This window comes from Cyclopterus lumpus, chromosome 18 (genome assembly GCF_009769545.1).
Source record: "Cyclopterus lumpus isolate fCycLum1 chromosome 18, fCycLum1.pri, whole genome shotgun sequence".
Taxonomy (NCBI): Eukaryota; Metazoa; Chordata; class Actinopteri; order Perciformes; family Cyclopteridae; genus Cyclopterus; species Cyclopterus lumpus.
Window position 1 is genome coordinate 15,350,682 of NC_046983.1, and position 21,248 is coordinate 15,371,929.

The 21,248-nt window shown below is 43.5% G+C and overlaps 1 protein-coding gene across 6 annotated transcripts in view; it reads right to left on the bottom strand.

Annotated features, from left to right (window-relative positions):
• Window positions 1–16,566, bottom strand: part of lrch4 (leucine-rich repeats and calponin homology (CH) domain containing 4) — a 41,831-nt gene extending 25,265 nt beyond the window's left edge. For 4 of the 6 annotated variants that reach the window (XM_034557242.1, XM_034557241.1, XM_034557243.1 and 1 more), the window contains exon 1: window positions 16,157–16,566. In XM_034557242.1, the coding sequence (XP_034413133.1) occupies window positions 16,157–16,328 (172 nt within the window). In that variant the 5' untranslated portion in view covers window positions 16,329–16,566. Of the gene's footprint in view, window positions 1–291; window positions 513–15,079; window positions 15,231–16,156 lie in introns of those variants that run through there. The other 2 variants (XM_034557244.1, XM_034557245.1) reach the window with 2 other exon arrangements.
• Between the last annotated feature and the right edge of the window lie 4,682 nt (window positions 16,567–21,248).

Sequence of the window (21,248 nt, forward strand, 5' to 3'; positions counted from 1 at the left end):
TGAGCAAGACACTTAACCCTGAATTGCTCCCTGTAGCTGTGTCTACAGTGTATGAATGTAACATGATTGTAAGTCGCTTTGGATAAAAGCGTCAGCTAAATGACATGTAATGTAATGTAATGTAATGATGTCATGTAGTGTTAAAGCGCTTTGAGTGGTTTGTTTCTGATCTGATGTGAGGTCCCAGGACAGAAGAAGTCATATGTGAACAGATTGTGAAGCCCCCTGAGGATAATTTGTAATTTGAGGCAATCTAAAATAAATTGAAGTGATCAAAATAAAACCTGATACCTTAGAAGCAGAAAGGTTGACAGTCCCGACTCAAGGTCCATTTACTAGCTTTTTCCAGACCTTTCCGTTGTCATGCGCTTGCATATCAACGCGTACATCTCGATGACAAATGGCCACACACTGATGAAGACCATGCAATACAGGAAACTTGTTATTGGACAGTTTGAAAAACAGGAACATGGAACCGATTCCTCTGCAGATAGAACTGGCTCCTCTTTTTTAACCTTAAATGTGCAACCTTTCCAAACTGTGAAACAAACTGAAGGTGTATTAACCGTGGCTGAGAGAGTAGCTCATACAGCCTTAAAGTGTTGCAGGATTTCAAAGGCTCAGCGGAGCGAGCAGGATTGGCCTGCCAGAGCACGGCACTGTGTCTAATTACAGGTCAGGATGGAGGAGGATCCACTTCAGCCACGTACGTCACTGCTGACCCACTGACTTCTACATCTACACACTGGTAAGTAGGACTTACCAAAGCCTCTTAACACTTGAGGAAAACCACGTTAAAAACATTGCACAATTCTGTGTAAAAACAAAGGAAATACAACAACAGCAGTCTCGTATTCCAGATTGTGTTGCATAAGCTGGGCCTCCCTCACTTCAACACACAATCAGTCTTCAGTCTGCTGCTCCAAAGTCTCACTTCCTTCTGCAACCGAGACTACACGTGTACAGTTTCACAAGTTTGAGGATTCTTTGCGTACTTATTCTTCCAGTTGGACCAGGACCTGTTCAGCACTTGTTACGCACAATAACAGAGATTCTATTTTCTAAAAAGGAAGCGTCACAAACTGAACAAAACCCGTTGAGACAATTAACACACTAATCTGTTTGCAAACCTTATTACTTTATTGTCACAAGACTGACTGAGACGTCAGCGCCATCAGAAGCTACAGTCTTCCTGTCTCCCGTCTCTGGAGGCCAATACAGACGGTTAACTGATCAACCCCTTGTTGCCATGGTGTCCTTTGTGATGGGGTGTGGTTCAGTGCATCAACAGACACACATTGCTTCACTGACACATTGCGGTGCTAATCGAGACACACTAATGATCAAGCTCTGTGCTCACACATCTGTGTCATTGGGAAACAAACATATGATGTCTGAATTCTCCAGACTTCTCTCCATCAACCATTCAAAAGAATGAGTATGCTTTTGGAATGTCCCTATCAGGCTTTATGGGTCTGAGTTGAGTCATTTAATATCTGCTCATACCAACGCCAGTCCCATGTGGATCTAAATGACACAGCTGTACAATCAAAGCTACAACCTGACAAAGAGAAATCAAAGAAATAGAACCCCAGGGGCTCGGGATAGTCAAATAATGATAAACATAGCAGGAGAAGATATGCAGTGTTGATTCAAATATTATCTGGGACACTGAAATAACATAAGATGACATTGTAGCTGCCAGAGAGAAGACACATCACTCTGAGATGTTGGGACTACAGACGCACTCAGTCAGGATGTGTCTGCAGAGAGACCCCACAACAGCCACGTCGGTTTTACTGATGTCTGCCTGTTTGTTGTTTTCAGCCGGTGAAAGTGGAGGTTGACTCCAGCCAAAGATGAGAAGCTGCAACCTGAATGTCTTTGCTGATAAGGAAGAGGGGAGCAGAAGGTTCCATCACACACGCTCACACTAAATGGACAGCGCCGTTGCAACAGCAGCCTGAGGCGCTCAAGCTCTCTTTAAGCCTTTAACACAACCTAAAATATCGTGAAAATTGCAAGCCTAAAAGAAAGGTAGGGCTGTTGCGCTGAGCTGTGAAATACTTTGGGATGTTCCCGTTGGTCTCCTCCCCCCCCCCTTTGTTTTCCTGCTTACCCAAGAAATGCCATGAGAAACAAGAGGGTTTCAGGTTTCTGAACGCCTCACCTGCTTTAGGGTCGGGACTGACTTCTAAGGAGCATTACGAAAGCATTAACTGCCTGTAACGACAAAGGTAAAAAGAAAAAAAAGAAAAAGTAACAAAGCGTGGCTGGTTTATGTTACATGCGAGCAGCTGATGAAGATCTGACCAGAACTGGAGAAAGACAAAGGAAAGCGAACACATGCTAAACCGTGCTTTTCTCCCTCAACCCTGGTATGCAAAGAAGAGGAGGAGAGGGGACAACAAGACAACCTCTCTGAAACACCCCAAACCACGGCGAGCTGCTTAAAGCTCATTGCTAGAACGTGTTGGCACTCGCAGATTCGAGCACTCTTCTGTGATTTACCGAATAAAGACGTTTGAAAATGTCCTGATTTGGGTGTGTTTTTCTGAGTTCATAAGCTGTACCACATCGATCCTCACAAACCGTGTGGCGTTGATGAGTTTCAAAAGCATAAGCGTGAAAGTGTATTCCATGTCACACTCGGGGCCATGTGCCTTTCTGTGTGTACAGAGGAAAATGAGACTCCTATCCCGGTCTGGAGAAGAGGGGTGAGGTTCAGAGGGAGGGGTGGGGTGAATGAGTAACGAGCCGATAATACCAGCAGGGGGGCATGGACAATGGAGCCACGGAGCAGCCAGAGAGAGGGTGAAAAAAACAACACAAAGGGGCCGACCAAGAGGATGCCCGGACAATGAAACCCCCGAGAGGAGTGACTCAACAAAAAGGAGAGCTCTTCTCTGGTTTAAATCCACGAGGCTGGAGGGGCTGCTGGGAAAAGACCTGTCTCTGCAAAGCCACACAGAACTGAGTCACAGCGCTTTGGGGTCACCCAAAGCAATATATTCAGACAATATATTCTGTAATAATAGGCAACCTTTTATGTTTTAAAACACAGATTCCATACGAATACCAAGCCGATACTGCCTCAAATAGCTGGATCGGGTATTTCTGATAATGGGGCCAAAGTATTACCTTCAGTTCAATGTTATGTATTTTGAAGATTTTCTACCAAGTTGGATCGGATTGCCCGATACCTAAAGCCCAGGTACCTAAAGCCCAGGTACCTAAAGCCCAAGTACATAAAGCCCAGGTACCTAAAGCCCAGGTACATAAAGCCCAGGTACCTAAAGCCCAGGTACCTAAAGCCCAGGTACCTAAAGCCCAGGTACATAAAGCCCAGGTACCTAAAGCCCAAGTACATAAAGCCCAGGTACCTAAAGCCCAGGTACATAAAGCCCAGGTACCTAAAGCCCAGGTACATAAAGCCCAGGTACCTACCCAGGTACCTAAAGCCCAGGTACATAAAGCCCAGGTACCTACCCAGGTACATAAAGCCCAGGTACCTACCCAGGTACCTAAAGCCCAGGTACCTAAAGCCCAGGTACATAAAGCTCAGGTACCTAAAGCCCAGGTACCTAAAGCCCAGGTACCTAAAGCCCAGGTACCGAGATGGAATTGTGCTGAATTTACTCGACGTGTTAACAGTGTTTCCCACCAGCAACCCAAAGCCATCCATTCAAGCATTCATATGTTGGTGGAAAGGAGTTTATAAAGCTCATAAATGTCTCATTCCAATACACTTTACAGCCACCCTCTTTGTTCTGGTAGGACCAGCAGCTTATGGTGGCTAACATTAGTTAATCTTAGACAGATATTGTGTCCACTTGATTCATTTTCTTTGAGCTCATCAGAGCTAAATCCTACCAGCTAGTTATTAACAGCTAGCTGTCCGTCTGCTGTATGATCGATGAAACAATACAAACATGTTTGAAATCAGCGTCTTTCACTTACCTGCCCCACCTTAACATAACATTAACATATGGATTGGAGGTCCATTCATACATTGTCATATTCATGTAATGTGTTTATGTAACTCTGTTCATCTGTACACATGACATCTATTCATCTGTGGAGAGGGATCCTCCTCTGTTGCTCTCCTGAAGGTTTCTTCACTTTTTTCCCTGTCAAAGGTTATTTTTGGGGAGTTTTTCCTGATCCGATGTGAGGTCAAAGGTCAGGGATGTCGTATGTGTACAGATTGTAAAGCCCTCTGAGGGAAATTTGTAATTTGTGATATTGGGCTATACAAAATAAACTGAATTGAACATCACCTGCCCTATTTTAAAAGCTTGAGAAGGACTTGAGCAATGTGGTCTGATGATGTTTGGGTTTATTTCACAGTGTTGCCAATGACAACACAACTCGGCTTGTGCTGCAAGACAGGATGTGGCAGTGTGGATTCCTGTTACAGTGTTAGTTACAGCGAGTGCGCGATGATAGACAGAAGCTGTGTGTGTGTGTGTGTTGCATGACTAGGCCTGAGTAAGAGAACAAGTGATGGAGATGTAACTCCTGCTGGATACTATGAGAGAGTTTACATTTTAGAGGTAGTCGTCACTCTGTGTATTATCACCTGCAGATTGTCCCTATCCAATCAAAGGAAATATTGGGTGAAATGCAAGACACAACATGTGAAGATAGGGGTTGTTTTGGTGGAGCTTCTCTGGCCGCTCTCTAGTCTTTGTGCTCAGCTCAGCTAGCCATGTCCAAGTCTTAATGGAAGCACGCTCACTTTTCAAAATGCAGATGTGTTCCTTTATTGCTTGAGGCTGAGTATCAACCAGCTATCATGTTTGTTAAAACAATGGCATAATTCTTTCCCCCAGTAAAGATGTATTCAGGACACATTCCTCAATGATGATGGGGAGTAACCCTCCTTTTCTGATAAATTGTACAGATCTGATTCACTCGCCTCCTTCCTCCTACACGACTCCTCTCCCCTTCCATCTTTCACGCAATCAGAACTCCTGACAACACCAAACATGCAAACAGAAAACCACTGAATAACAGAGTCATTTATGGTTGGGCCTGAAATATAAAAGGAATAAGTTTAAATATCACTGTAAGCTAACAGCAAGCAACACAGTCCTTTGCCATGAATTATAGCTTTGTAATGTATAAAACACACTGAAACTGCTCCAACGCTGAGCGCTACGGAGTGAAAGGTGAGAAACAGGCAAACAGTCAGCAGATGGTACAAGTGGAAAAGTGTCCAAATCGTCATGGCAACGGCTATGCATGCACAGTAGTGTCAAATCCAGTTAGAGTAAAAAAAAATTATATATATATAAAAAAAGTCATGCCTCCTATCCAGCAGGCTCCCTCAATTAAATCCAACACATTTGGTTTGGGTATAAACACTGAAATGGGAACCAGTAGTTAGGTTATGGTTACAGATCACTGGGGTTCTATATGAGAGCAGAGCAGAGTTTCTTTGCTAAAATGAGACTAAAATAAGATAACACAAAGTAGGAGAAGGCATCAAACACACATTATGACAAAAGGCCAAACTACACAGAAACATCTGAAACAAGATACAAATATTAAAAGAATCGTTCATCTCTCATGACACGGTGAGTTCAGGGGCCACTCTACACAGGACACTGATGACCTAACACACTTTGGTTTTAATAGCTCAGCAATGTACTTTGTGGCTTTCAAAATGTTTGTTTTGTAATGTTTTTTTTAATAAATCAATTCAACATCAGAGAACGAGGCAAATCTTTTTTCCACAATAAATACTTTAAAAAGGTTTTAAGCTTTTTTTAAATGTTTTTTTATACGATCTGTCAGCAGTCCCTTTAGTGCTCCTACTTCCCACGGCAATACTAAATAATATTAATAAATACATGCGTATAAATAAATTAGATTTGTATTATACCGTTGATATGGTCCACGCATATTTAATTCATACTTTTATACTCGTGCTACAATTTTGTGACCAGTGCGGCAAAACTTTTTTGTAACCTAAAATATCAGAATTTGTGTAGTCAATACTATTAATATTACTACTACTACTACTAGTGCCCCTTCATACAGCTTCCACACACACACAATGTAGGGTAATGAACATGCATTCAACTCTCATTTGAGCCAGACCATCACAAGTTAATCCCTGGTCATCACAGTTCCCACAAGTCTGCTCCCCACACGTCGCTGCTCCGTTATACCTCAACTTGTATTAATCTGTCTTTCACTTTATTTGGTCTGTTACAGCGACATTCTTCGTCCTCTGAGACCGAGAGGAGCAGACTGTATTCTCTGAAGCGGTACAGTAATCTAATGAGAGCTCTGAAGTAACTAAGTACATGCAGACACAGACCGTGGCATTTCAACCCCTCCGAGGCCTCGTGCCTCCTCCATCGTGCTCCGACTTGCTCGGTGAACCGGCCATCTGGACACCAAGCACTGAGGGACTTAATGGAACTGCTGGGTTACATAAGACAGGCAGGGCCTGGCCTTTCATTATTCACCAGGCAGTCCACTCCACACCATGGGATTATTTACACACACACTCTCATAGTGTTACATTGTGTTGCGGGACAAACACAGAGCCAGGAGGAATGGGACTGAAGCCCATTAACTAATGGCTGCCTGCTGAGCCTGGAGCACACAGTAGCTACGCCAGATAAAAGGAAATAAAGGACGTGGAGCCCCTTTCATCCAACCATGTGCTGGTTTCAAACCCAGCTTGGGACCTTCGGTGTGGGTGAGCTGTCCCCCAGCCTCTATATCATCTATGAACTGTCAAAAGTTTAAACTAGAATGTGCTGCTCGACATACTCACTAGAGCACCAAATGTGGATTCATCCGCTGCTGAGAATAGTTCCAACGAATGCATTATTTTGACCAGTTTGTGTAATGGGACGACGGCCCATTAGCCTAATAGTTACGACATGCAGCTTTAATGGTACCAACAGCTCCGTATGTACTGATGTGGGCCGGGCCAGTTTCGTAGGTCATGTGGTCCTGGCTTCGCATGTGGTTCCCCTGCTAGAAGCAGAGCTAGGAGAAGAAGCTAGCTTGTATCACAACACGGACAGTCTACACATGTAACCATAGTTCCATTCTGGATGTTTATTCTTCCCAGGTTTTATTAGCAGGCCTAGTCCATCTGGGAAATTGTGATGAGCAAACAATGACTCCCAGTGCCGGACCAATCTAACAGATTACAGCTCCTTGCTTCCTAGGGTGATATTCAATATTGCTTTAAGAAACACAAGGATGAAATCATCTTTCCAAAAACAAAAGACACAAGTAGACATAAGTATCTGTGGACTGGAGATGCATATGTTGCAACAGTGTACTGTGTTACACAAGCTGAACCATTTCTCTTGTACTTGCTAACTGCCCTGCCATATGCTGTTGAATGCTGAGTTTTAAGACTGGAGCGTAGATTTGTGGTGCCTTCATCTTTAGGCCTGACTTGTATTGCAGAGCTACAAAATAAATCACTTCATTTAACGTTCTCTGGCTCTCCTTTTTTGTTGGGTTGAAAACCAAAGAATTGTCAAAAAGCCGCATTTTCATTCTTTTGCTAACGAGTGCCAACATCTCTCCTGCTGGAGTTAGGACCAACCGATACGAGGTTGAAAGATAATCTTGTCATATTGCCCAGGCGCCAGTGCCTGTGAATGCTGCTCACATCCAGATGCCTGACAACATGCTAGCCTAGCCAGCTCATGACTCGCAATAAACAACTGCTATGGCAACCGTGGAGCTTCTGGCCCGTGCTCGCTCCTCCACACACATCCAGACTCCAGACCAGGCCATGTAGGGCCCAGTGCATGTTTGTTGGCAGACTGGTCGTGTTGTCCTACAGCTCGTCTCTGCCGTCTCTCTGGTTACCTCCCATGGGACTGAGGAGGGATTCCCCCTCCCCACCAGCTGTCTCTGAGAGAGAAAGAGTTTTCAGACGCTCACACGTCAAACTCAACGTACTGTAAATTAAAGCGTATTGCAGCCTCATTTATGGGGACTGGTCCATGTTATTGCAACAAAGCATGAAGACGTCCACGCTACACAACGGGTGGGGGGGGGGGGGGGGTATATAAACACAAGCCATGGCATTCATTAGCTGACGCCAACAACGTGTTGTGTAGGTCATGAAGGATTCCTTACGACATTCTATTTTCTGTGACATTTATGAACTGGATAGAATTGGAAGGGAACATGCCGTGTGGGGCAATCAGAGTACTCAGAGACGAAGACAGACAAAGCAGAAGTGAAGGCTCAGCGAACAGGCAGCCCACATCCGCAGCAGAGAGGAAATAAAACACACCGACATGCATGCACAGTCTCCTTTAAATGACACAGAACAGATGTAAACAAGCAAAAGAAGGCCACACACACACCATACAAATAGTTTGCATTTTAATTCTGTGTGGAATGTAGATAAGATGAAGCTGTATTTCCTTTAACACAGGAAGTCTCTGACTAACTTAGTTTCAAAACGTTACGAATTACTCAAACATTGAAGAGCAGGAAGGAAAACAAGACTGGAGGCCTCATATAACACACAGTGGAGCAGACTGTTGCAGTTTCAGACCGACACAGTTGTCACTTTAACGCACAGCACAAGTAGCAAATGTGCTTGATCTCAAAATGAGGCGTGGTCAGCAGCCTACGAGGCACTTTGCAGAAAGCGATTGCAATAATGACCAACACAAACAAAGTCAACGGTGCAGTACGTTCCTGTAATATAAAGGGTGTAATATTAAAAGTAATAGTTGACAACAAGCTCAAAGAGACGCTCATCAGCCCTTTTCTCTTCAGATAAATACGTTATCGCTGTCAGTCTAATGTTTTACTGGACGGCGTTGGCTCCACCAGCCAAGCTGCTCCGTCGATGGTCGGCTTTGAGCGCTTTCACTACTGTACGAGCAGGTCTGCCTCATCAGCAGAAAAACGCTCGCTTCTCCAATAAGCAGCATTGCGCTTTTTAAATAGCAATAAAGGATGGACACTGAGTGGTTTTAATTCATGTTATACCCAAACTATGAACTATGATCAATCAAGAGACTAAAAACCGCCGCTTGTGCATTACTATGCACCAGTTAATACACTTGTGTACGTTAGCATGCTAACATGCTCAAATGTTAGCTGTGTTTACATGTCGATGCTCAGCAGGTATATGTCGACTACGTTCACAATCTTCTTTCCTTCTTCTTCTTCTTCTTCTTTACTGTCTGGAGGTTTGGATTGTCCTTGTCCTTTAGGCTGGTTCCCTCACAAGCTCCACTGTTGGGCCAATCACTTCCTCCTGTTTGCTAGATGCTGTGTGCAGTGGTTAGCTAGATGGTTCAATTACCGTAAAAACAAGCAGCTAGCTTGGATGCTAATTCGAAACCAAACACTAAGTACAGACGAGGCTGATGGGAATGTCATTGGTTTTGCAGGTATTTTGGTCATAAACCAAAGTATTGGAATTTAAACTTTGCCCTGACAATCGTGTGAAAAGTCAGACGAGGATCAAGTTATGAGAATTCATCCTGTGGTGGACTCACTGACTCACCAACATTGCCCTCCTAAGTACCAGGACATGGGTCAGATGTCCCAAAAGGGCACATGATAAAGTGAAGGACAAATTTCCATGGCAACAGCAGCAACTGGACATGAAGAGATAATGTCTACCATCCCTGTTGCTGAGGGAGACACACAGTTGTTTTGAAGCTAATTTAATCTGCAACATCATCAAATGTAGACCTCAATAAACACAATCCTCCAACCAAACCGTAATAAGTCACAAAGAGGGATGAAGACAGAAATGGCTCTGGTAATGATGCTCTGAGGGACAGTCCTGTCTCTTAGTTCTCTGTTCTCAGAGTGGTCAAAGCTCTATTATGCACCATGTTTGTTTGCACCAAAATAAGCTCTAGTCCCAGCCAATACAGAACAACACATTTGCCATGAGACTTGTCCACAACTTGACTCCAGTGCAGCAGCTGGACACAGCTGTTGGCCTTCACAGCGACGGAGAAAGCTGCACCTTTTTCAGAGCCACTTTTAAACTGTACTTGTACTGGAGTTCCACGGACTCAGCTGATGCGGTCATTAGCTACAGCCCGACTCTTCTACGGAACTGTGCCTGAAAAGCAGCAGGACATTATTTAGGGTTTAGTGTTTTCCAAACTGTCTGAATGATGAAACAGAGCTACCGTCATGGCCTCAGAACTGCTCAACCTGACAATACAAACCATGTGGAAAATGAGTCGGATATCTGGTACATTTGGCGTCATTTTTCTTTCTTCCTCCATTTTCCTCTTGGGTTCTCTGGTGGCTTGGCATCGTCAGTTTGTGTGTGTGTGTTCTGCTCCCAACAACAAGCTCTTGTCTCTCACATTCCCAGAGGTCATATGAGTCTGGAGGTCAATTTATTAACTTTGTGGCCGTGCAACAACATTGTTCATGTTGTTGGTCCCGACGGTCCTTCTTTATTAAAAAGGAAGAGCTCAATATGTAGTTTATTACTAAGAGGGATGTGCCGATCCCAATCAGAGTTCTTTAATATTAGGTATTTAGACCTTTATTTTTCTGAGCCTAAATTTTAATTAAAAAAAACTATTTGAATCCATGTGGAGGAGGGCTAGACAAGAATCGGCATCATTCCTTTACAGCTTTTTTTGTTTTAAGAGTCTCTGCTTGCATTCCGCCCTGCTGCTTGTTGACATATCATGAACTAAGACTGCTGGCTGCTTTCTTTTCTACATTATTTCATGTGCTGTACATTTCACTTACTCAATGCATTTTTACAGCGGACGCTCCCGGAGCCAATAAACAAAGAAACAGAGCTGGACTGGGGCTCGAGATAAGAAAAGAGACTGAAGCAACTGTGTAAGGAATGAATAAAAAGAGAGAACGTAAGGAGTTCAAACTCCACCTACTTCTAATTAACACACACCTGACCAATCACTGCTAAAATGGGTGTGGCTGTCAGATTGTTTTGGATTCGTAGGACACAGCCTCTCCCCAATTCTGCTGTTAGACAGCTGGGTTCAGAATGCTATGAGATTATCTGACAATACTTCTTTTGAAGCATACTGAGGCCTGAACAAAATGCTTCCACGCATGTCGAGCATCACTTGAAGATCCTCCTGAATTTGCAGCTGAAAAGCCATTAAGCTCTCATTAATCATTTCCCACTGCAGGCTCATCGTTTTCCACTTAGAAGAGAACAAAGCTCAGAAAAATTCCAAGCAAAAACGAGGAATGTCAAATATTCTATTGCAGGTCATTCACAGTTGAATAGATTTTACAGATTTTGGCCAATCAATTAGTTATATTAGATAATGTAATAGGTAATTAGGTGTTTAAGTCATATGTCAAGCATAAAGGCCAAACCTGCCCTTTCCAGCTCCTTAAAGAAAACCTTTCTTTGTCAAATATGTTATCCAAATTTTGACAAAAACAAAACTGTGGATTGTTTTCTGAAAGCTCTGATACATAATGCTTGATTTTCAATATCACGAAAGTGCCTGAAAACTAAACAAACGTGAATGCCTCATACCAGCCAAAGACCGTCATTCAAGATTACTGAACCGTGTTTTAATAGTGTTATATTGTCAATGCACTGCACAACCCTCACAGGCACACGGCGGTCTGAAGTTGCCCAATGACATCACGACCATTTCTAGCGGCCATGGAACATGTCCTCTTTATGACACAGACTTAATAAGAACGCTGTACACAATACAGAACACCAACGTTACTGTATGAAGACACTGAATGTTTGGCATCAACATTTGTGTAGCTCTGTTGTCAACAACACATTACAGTACACTAGTAATGTTCTTATTCTTCTTCATTGCATAGATTAGATTTGTAATTTTGCACAATGGACAAAATAAAAAATGGACTGAAATGAAAGAGTAGATATTCAAAGATGCTGATCGCGCACACAGCTTCAATCCAGTAACACAAATATCACTGCTTCAAAACCCACACTTGGCAAACCTTATCATTGAAGCAACGGCCCAAGGGTGAGTCCACAAGGTGCACAACACATACAATAGCTGGGCTTTGTTCTCCTCAACCGCTCTCAGCTACCGGGAAACACTCTGGGGGAGGCGAGCCAAGTTGCCTTCTTTGTGTGTGTGCGTGTGTGTGTGCGTGTGCGTGTGCGTGAACCTTTGACCTTCCTGAGGGAAGCTGCTCCAGTGGGGAAGAAGGGAGCTGATGTTATCATAACACTGCTGGGTCCTCCACAGCCTCAATCTTATCCCGGTTCAACATCATATGTATGTCTGGCTGTAATATCCTGCCCAATAGGACTCACTCTGGAAATAAAATGAGCAGCGTCTAAATTCATAATTATTGACTGTTTGACCAAATTGTGGACATCTGAAGTGAACTTCTAATTTATTGACCTTGGTTGTTGTGGCTGCTCTCAGACTAATTATATTCAACCATCATGACCATGAGTACATGTCTTCAGCTCAGTGGTGCCGTTCTCTGGCATGCACATAGATGATGTAGACAGTGTCACCATTATGTGACAACCAGTTTTCATCCAACGAGCTCAGACAGGCTGCCTGTGTGCTACCTGTGGAGCAGTAAATACCTGAGAGGCAACATAAACAGGTCATAGCCCTAAGGGGAACATTGAGCAGCTATAGAGAGCTTTTCCTCAGGAGTCAGCTACAGTACTGGACATTAAAAAGCCTTAATTTCATGCTGTTGCTTATGGCAACAATTACTTGATCTCAATGCAACTAAAAAACAATAATATAAAATCCATGTTTTGCTGATTAGAAGTGAAAGGGGGTCTTCTACTATGATATGAAAAGAACTGATCACATGAGCAGGACATCCTGTTTACACTTCCTGTTTCCATGGACATGTGACACATGAGGTCACGACAACACAGACTCATGAGGATGCAAAGACAACATTGTGAAGAACAGATGTGTTCAAATCATAAGGCATTGGGGTTGGGTGATATAGCTTTGTGTTATATGATAGCAAACTAAAGATCTTTGGATTGGACAGAATCAGACAAAGCAACACATTTGAAGATGTCATCGTGGGCCTTAGGGAACCGAAACAGACATTTCTCCACCATTTTATAAAACCAAATGATTCATAATTCGATCAAGAAATGAATCAGAGGATGAATCAATATTTAGAATAAGGGTGCATGATTCTGAAAGCGAGAGCGAAGGAGCAACATAAACGTCCACTGTCTCGTGTCGTTGTATATTCATCGTAATGCGACACATGATATCGAGGTCTGAACTGAACCGTGGCAATGGAATTAAATGAATATACCAGCGCCCTTCTTCTTTTACATTTGATTTTTCCGTATGCTGACAAGGAGGCCGTGGATCAACACCATCAGCCTTCTAATGCTAGCTAGAACTGCCCTTCTTAATACCCCCATGGTCTGCCCACGTTGAGCAATCTACTTCACTGCAGCTAAGATTTGGAGACAGGTAAAGGTAAAGAGTAGCTGACGGTCAGGGACACTCCAGTAAAGCCAACATACCACAACGTGGCGGGATCATTTCATTGGTCAACATTAAACCTGGTAGTCTATTGGTCCAGTCTTATTTTCAACAGCGTTATCCTTTTTGGTAAAGGATAACCACAGACAGCTTTTTAGGTATGAGCTTGATCTACTGTCATGCTCTTTGTTACCTTCAAGCTCTTGTCCTCTCCCTGACTAGCACGCCTCAGTGCTGAGCTGTGTGTAAAGAAATCACATCAACACTAGAAGGACACTATGTCATTACTAAATATCAAACTGGAGCTAGTAATGCGTCAGATTCCACAAAGACTCTCAGGTTATCTGTATGTCCCAGCAGATATGATGTCTGCCTGGTATAACGGGCAGATTGCTCAGAGAAACTTAGAGCACCTCATTACTCATTCTAGACATTACCATAAAGACAGCGTAGGTGCTGCAAAGACATGTATTCAAGACTAAATGTCTACCATTGTGGCCTATAGAGGAACACAGCCCTAGAATTAGAGCAGAATGAATAACCGGTGAGTCACGATGAGGCAGTGTGAATGTCAGCCGCTGCCTTCTTCAATTTTAAGGAGGTGAAGCCAAGGCTGAGCAAGAATATGAACACATTCCATTTGGACATTTCTTGACATCCCTCTGGAATTCATGACTTTTGCTGTTTTTAAATTTAAATTCTACTTCAGAATACAATATCCAGTGAAAAGCCTGTGCCAACAGTAGCTGGTTCTTGTTGAAGGCCTTCCTATAACAATATTTTAACATGGTTATTACCATTATTTTTATAGTCAATTAGTCATTTTTCAGTTTAAAAGAGTAAAAAATAAAATAAAATCCTCAGAAATTCCAAAAGTTAACTGAAATCTCTCCTTTCTTAATGTTGCCGGCCTCCACTCGTCAGTTAACTATGCACGACCTATCAGACACTAGTGTGTTATGACGAATGCAATACGTGATGACTTAGCGTGGTGAACGCTGACGCCACAGGTAGGCTACTTTAAATTTCACCAGCTCGTTGTTGTTCAGCAGGTTTGCATAACATTTAAAACTGGTTTCAATTTGTACACACGGAGCAGCAAAACTAAAAATGTACCCAACTTTCATGGGTCAAGATCCAAAGTTCTAGATCCTACACTTCCCATAATGCATATCAAACATGCATCAATCCACCCCACTTGCAAAATCAATTCACAAAGCCTTAAACTCCATGTCGCAAGTTTCTGATGCAGGTTTCCCAGTTTCCCTAATGACATCACTATGACATCATCCAGGTTATGTTGTGCGCCAAAGCTCCTCCAGAGCCACAGATGACAATAAACAGCCATCTTCACAGGCTGAGTAATACACACGATGAGTAAGCTGTACGATGTCGGCAGCCATTGCCCCCTTTAAACCTCACTTTGAGAACATCAGTTGATCTTTCACCGACTTGCCAAGCTGGATCATTAGTTTATCACGGAGTCAGACACAGCTATGGGATGTATGCATCACCTCCATAGTCATTAGGGTTGGGTTGCTCCAGTGGCAGGTGCCTGTGTGTGTTCAAGGCCTTCTCATCCCACAGGGCCTGGACCTGGGTTGTTATGAGCAGATGGTCATAATTACCAGAGCACAGAAAGCAGTAGCAGAGGCTCGGGGTGCTGCTTTAAAAGCCCGGCCTAGTCGGATTGATTTCAGCAACCTGGATGGGGTAATCCTCTTTCCAACGAGGCGAGGCCAAGGTACTTCCCTTTAATCCACACCTTTCTACAACGTCCTGCTCAACACACACACACACACACACACACACACACACACACACACACACACAACACACACACACACACACACACACACACACACACACACACACACACAACACACACACACACACACACACACACACACACACACACACACACACACACACACACACACACACACACACACACACACACACACACACACACACACACACACACACACACACACACACACACACACACACCACACACACACACACACACACACACACACACACACACACGTTACGGCTCATCATTGAAAACAGAACCACACGAGGAGAACCCAACGGTTTAGTTCAACTTATGTCACCGAGTATCGGTGACTAAAAGCTGATAAGTCAAGTCATAAGTTGTCTAGAAAAGCTATATAAATTCAAAGTAGTAGCATTATTATAATTATAAAAGCGCGTCAGCTGCGTCTAATATCCTTTGAAGTTCACTTCAAGAAAAAACGTCAAGCTTTTTTTGTTGTTAAAAGCTTGACATTCATGTGGGTTTGCTTAACGAGAGCAGCGAACAGCCCGTAAAAGAGGTGAAGGCAGAGCAGTCTGCTGCGCACATGCTAACGGACACACGTTGGAGGAGATCATATTGGGACCGGGTTAAGAAGAGGCTGGTGGGGCACCCACGTGACGGAGTAAGAGGCTCGTGACGATTTGAAACAAGTCCTAAGGCATCGTTTTCCGAGGGACACAGTTGTGACAGTCATCGGGAGCAAACTAAAGTGCGGAGTTACTTGGGGGGAGTCTTGTGAAACGAGTCGGGCGGAGGGAGGACGTGCGTCCTCCGCTAGAAGAAAGAAGCAGGTGGCGAGAAAACAAAAGGCGGTTCTCGGAGAACAGCTAGCTCGCTCGCGCTGCTTTGGAAGTTAAGGGAAAGAGTGAACAAGCAAACCGACCTGCGTGCGTAATGTCGGACAAGTCGTAGTTCTTGGCGCTGCGGGGAAACTCCTTCAGCTTTCGGTTGGACAAGTTCAGAGCCCCGCTCGCGGCAGCCTCCTCGAGCGCCTTGTCCACGCTCCGGCTGGCCGCTACTGTGGCAGGCAGCTGGGCTCCATCCCCAGCAGCCATCAAACGGGCAGCGCTACCACCTCTTTTACTTTGTTGAGGGCGTCCGCTCCACTCTCATACCCCGAAGACTGGTGTGACCTCCACAACCGGGTGCGCTTCTCGTAAACTTCTTTCAAAGTACAAAAGTAAATCCGAGAGAAATCCGTTGTGATTGTGTTTCTCACACAACGGGAGCTCTCGTTTTCCACTAGTCAACGAAAGCGGTGCAAGCTGTCAATCTTTCAGGAAGTTACGTCAAGCTGGCGAATTTACGGGAACACTGTGGCTGTCCTTCAAAATAAAAGTAAAAAACCTCAGAAGAACGTCAGTTTTGATCACACTATTCCGAAGCATGGACTACAGCTACGTACATCGCTATCTATTAGGTAGAGCAGATGTAAAACACGTTTAACTGTTACAGAGTACAGCTGAATTGTTATTGTGGTTATTTTTGTTGGTTATTTTTGTTGGGTCAGTGTTTTCCTTTTGTTGATCTTTTAGGGGGAGTTTTCAGCAACATACGAACCTCTTAAAACCTCTAGAGCATTTTCTAATAATTTTCGAGGAAGTTTCCTTGAAAGAACTATGTATTCTGGTACTTACATTACATTACATTTAGTTGACGCTTTTATCCAAAGCGACTTACAATCATACACGTAGAACAGCTACGGGGAGCAATTCAGGGTGAAGTGTCTTGCTCAAGGACACATCGACTAGGGCTAGCACAGCCGGGAATCGAGCCGCCGATCCTCTGAATGAAAGACGGACCTGCTAAACACTGACCCACAGTCGCCCTACATTACGCCCTCACTCACTCATTTTAGTTAGCTAAGTAATACAATTTCTAGGCCACATTTTAAAATGAATGCAATTTGAAGAAAATATACAGCCGACTCAATGAATAAACTATAAACATCTTTCCTTACTTTCTCCTTACATTTTATTTTTGTAGTCCCAACCGGAAATTGGCCCAAACCACCAGTTTTTTTAATCTACCTGGCTTTCGGAAGGGTGCAGCCAGCGCGACGGAGCGTGTAAGAATGGGCGTGGTCACAACGCGAGTATTTTGACTGACGCTGATGGGGGCGGGGTCTCTGCCTGCACATTTAATATAGCTTGAATTTCAGGAAAAAAGGTGCTTCAGACATAATTAACACGTGAACCAATCACTGCATGGTGAGGCAGTGGCCAGGTGATCCAATCAATGTCTCATTTATATCATGAATGAAAGCTCAAGTCAAGTTAATTGAATTATGTTCAGTTGTTGTTGCTCTTAAATAAAGTATATATATAAAATAAAGTATATATATATATATATATATATATATATATATATATATATATATATATATATAAGCTTGTGTGTGTCCGCTGTGTTTGTTATCCTGGATTTATGCACGTGTCTAAAAGGACCTACGAGTGCAAATGCACCATAAGCAGGACTGCATGCCCCCGACCCTCCTGTGAGGTTTATAACCCTTATTCCTATTCTTCCATTCTTCCAGGAACAGCTGACTCCTCTCTTATGCACACACACACACACACACACACACACACACGTTTGCATCCATTTGCATTGTCTCCTCCTCTCCATCCTCCATCCATCCTTCTCCTCAGCTCTTGTGTCCTCCCTCCCTTCCTCCCTTCCTCCTTTCCTCTCCCAGCGTCCCATTGGACCATCTGTCAAAGTCGGACTAGTTGTCCAGCTGCGACAGATGCAGTGTGTGTGTTGGGGGTGTGGGGGTTAACTTTCACTACATGTACTTGTAAAATCCATTACCATTCACTGGTTAACTCAACCTGCCCACTGTATGTGTCTGAGATTGTGGCGAAAGCATAATACCTCCCCCACCCAGGGGGATGCTGGGATATTGCTTGGTCGGCTGTTTGGAGTTCTCCTTTGTTTGTTGGTTTTCCATCTTATGAAACTACTACGGAGGAGCAATACAGGGCAGCAGCTGCTGTTGTTGCTGTGTGTCGGGTTAACTCAGAATGCAAATTAATTATTCAAGAACATTTTGATTATATGGGTCTCGGTGGTACGAGGCCACTGATAGGCCCCCTTGTGGAGAGCTTTCCTGTCATTTAAGCATTTTTTGTTACAGATTTGCCAATTCCAAATACAACTGTTCCAGTCTCTATTTCTTTCAGCCCATTCTTCTGTGTGTGCCTAAGATCTGCAAGTGGGGGTTGGAGGGCTTATTGATGTGCGTTGTGGTGGTCTTCCTGGATGGCAGCGCTGCTGCTGGCTGATGGTATGCCACTTTTGTTGTTGTGGCACGTGTCAAATCTGAGTGGTATGTCACTGTTGGCTTTCGGTATGTTGCGGCAGCCCCGAGGATAATCCGACCAGATCCCACATGTGGTCAACCAAAGGAGAGCGAACAGCAGCAGGATAATCCACCAATAAATAAAAAAGAGCAGCAGTACATGTTTCCTGCACTTCACACGTCCACCCAGGACCCACGTCAACACACACATCCCATTATCATTGGGAGGACAAGAGAGAAGACCCACAAGGACCTACAGGGCCTTGTTACCTGGCACTTTGTCTTTTCTGATAGTCGCCAAAGTCACAACCTTTCAAATCCGTTTGGTCCATTTGACCTGTTTGACATGACCAACATCTCGTTTTTGATAAAAGGAATCACTCACAGATTAATCACTCAACTATTTCAAGTTTACCAAGGGCCACTGAGCGCTTTGGGAACCGAATGGTTACAGTGCATGCTCAGACGACTGACGAGTCCAGGGTTTGATTCCTACTGCCATACCCTTCTAACTCCCACATTTGCACTGTCCTGTCCAATAAGGGCCAAAATGCCACAAAGAAAATTGTAAAAACATTTTACAAAAATAGAAAGCTGAGCAAAGATGGCAGAGCCCTAACTTCACCCCTTTTAAAGGTACAGTGTCAAATCTGTGTGTTAGTTCTAAACGTCACCAAAGGAGTGTGAGGAAGTAACTTGTTCCTCGAGTGGCGACAGTGAGTCCCTGCAGGGTCCTGTCTGTCCAGATAACAGAACCTATAGGCCCACGCCAGAGTGGAGATGTTACACTTTGAACAACTCAGCATAGGTAGAATTGTGCGTTTCTTCCCTGCTGTTAGTCATAGTTAACTTTTTTTTAATATGTAAATGTAGATATGGACCCAGTAGAGGTGACGTGCTGCCGCCTATATTTCTTTGGAGCATGTGGCCAGATATTACACACGTCACCTTTAAATACATGCATTAATATAAATAAATAGCGGCCTTGCTAACTTGTTCATGTAGCAGCTGACCCGCTATTATGAGGGTATGAAAGCTAGTGAAACGCTATTGTGTTCAAGTACTACTATGTATTTCAGAGAAAGACTCATGTTGTGTGTGCTATAAACCTATATTACACATTTTAGCTTAAATTAGAAGAGATGAGAAGATTGATATCAATCGATGTGGTTAGCCTACCTTAGCATAAAGACTGAGAGCAAGTAAAAAATAAAAAAAACACCCACTAAAACCTCCAAAGATCCTTGATTAACACTTTCTAGTTTAATCTGTACACAAACAGAAATGTTAAAATGTCAATTTGTGTGCAACTTTTTCCTGACAAAACATTAGCGTTACTTTCACCCACTCACTCCATCTAACACTTTAGTCCAGTGGGGTCTGATGGACGTCGCAGCTTCTCAGCTTCAGCTCTTCATATCTTGAGGAGCTTCCCAATGTGGATCATCTGGTTGATGACCCACACACACTCAACACAAGCTTACAACAACTAGTAAAGCCTGCTAATGAGTGTGAATATTCATGCTCTTCATTAACCCACATGCTTTTGGAACAAGGTCATCGGTTTACACTATGACCAATGTGTGGGTTGGTATTCATATTCACTTGGATGAGTGGATAGGATCCATTGTATTGATTGAGGGGCCGATGTCTTCATGTTTTGAGGTCTCTGCAGAACAGTGACCCAACAATCTCTTCTCCAGTTGAACAGCTCTGCAGTCTTTTCCCACCAAACCTCTTTTTTCCTTCTGTTTTTGTTTCTACTTGAGATCCAGCAGTCAGAGTGACAACACCGTTTCTCATGCCCTTTGTCCATCCCTGGTTCCTCTGAGCTCTCCCTCTCTTCCTCTTGTGGGCTGTGGAGACATCGTCGGTTTCCGGTCACTTCTCTCTCCGGAGCAGATATACATTCGCTGATCCTCTCTCAGCTTCCTCAAGCAGAGCTCCAGCTGTCATGAGCACGTTGGAGGGGTGTTTCTGTGCTCCACTGAAACCTTACAACACATGGATGACCCGCAGGATGTTGTGACATCACAATAGTTTGTAGTCAATCATCACATCCAGCCAATCGTGGTCCAGTGAGCAAGAAGAAGTCGAGACATCTCGTGTCAAACAGTTCAACTATTTACATATATATATATATATATATATATATATATATATATATATATATATAGATGGATTATGGATGTTTAAGGGGTACATGTAAGTTTAAGAATTTTGAACATGGTCATTTTATTTCAATGTCTTAAAAATGTATCTGGAGGTGATTTTTAAAGAGATAGTCCAGACTTTTTGGAAATATGCCACTGAGACATGAGAAGATCAATATTGAGCTAATGTCTGTGAGCTGGAGTCAGAATGTCGCAAGATCCTATCCAACAATATGTTGTGATCCACTGTATCAAATGTAGAGGGAGAAGGGGAGAGAGAGGGAGGGAGAGGGAGAGAAAGAGAGGGTGAGAGAGAGAGATTTTTTATTTTTTTTATAGAAAACCTTTATTTTACATAAAAAAACGAACAAACAAACAGAACATTGCACTCACTTCAAAACCAAATCAAACAACAAAAACAACCAAAACCAACAAACGCAACGCTTCTGTCCGCTGGTGGTCCTGAGACCCTGTTTCAATGCCATCGTTTCAGTCAAGGTTTCTCCTCCTCTGGGCTG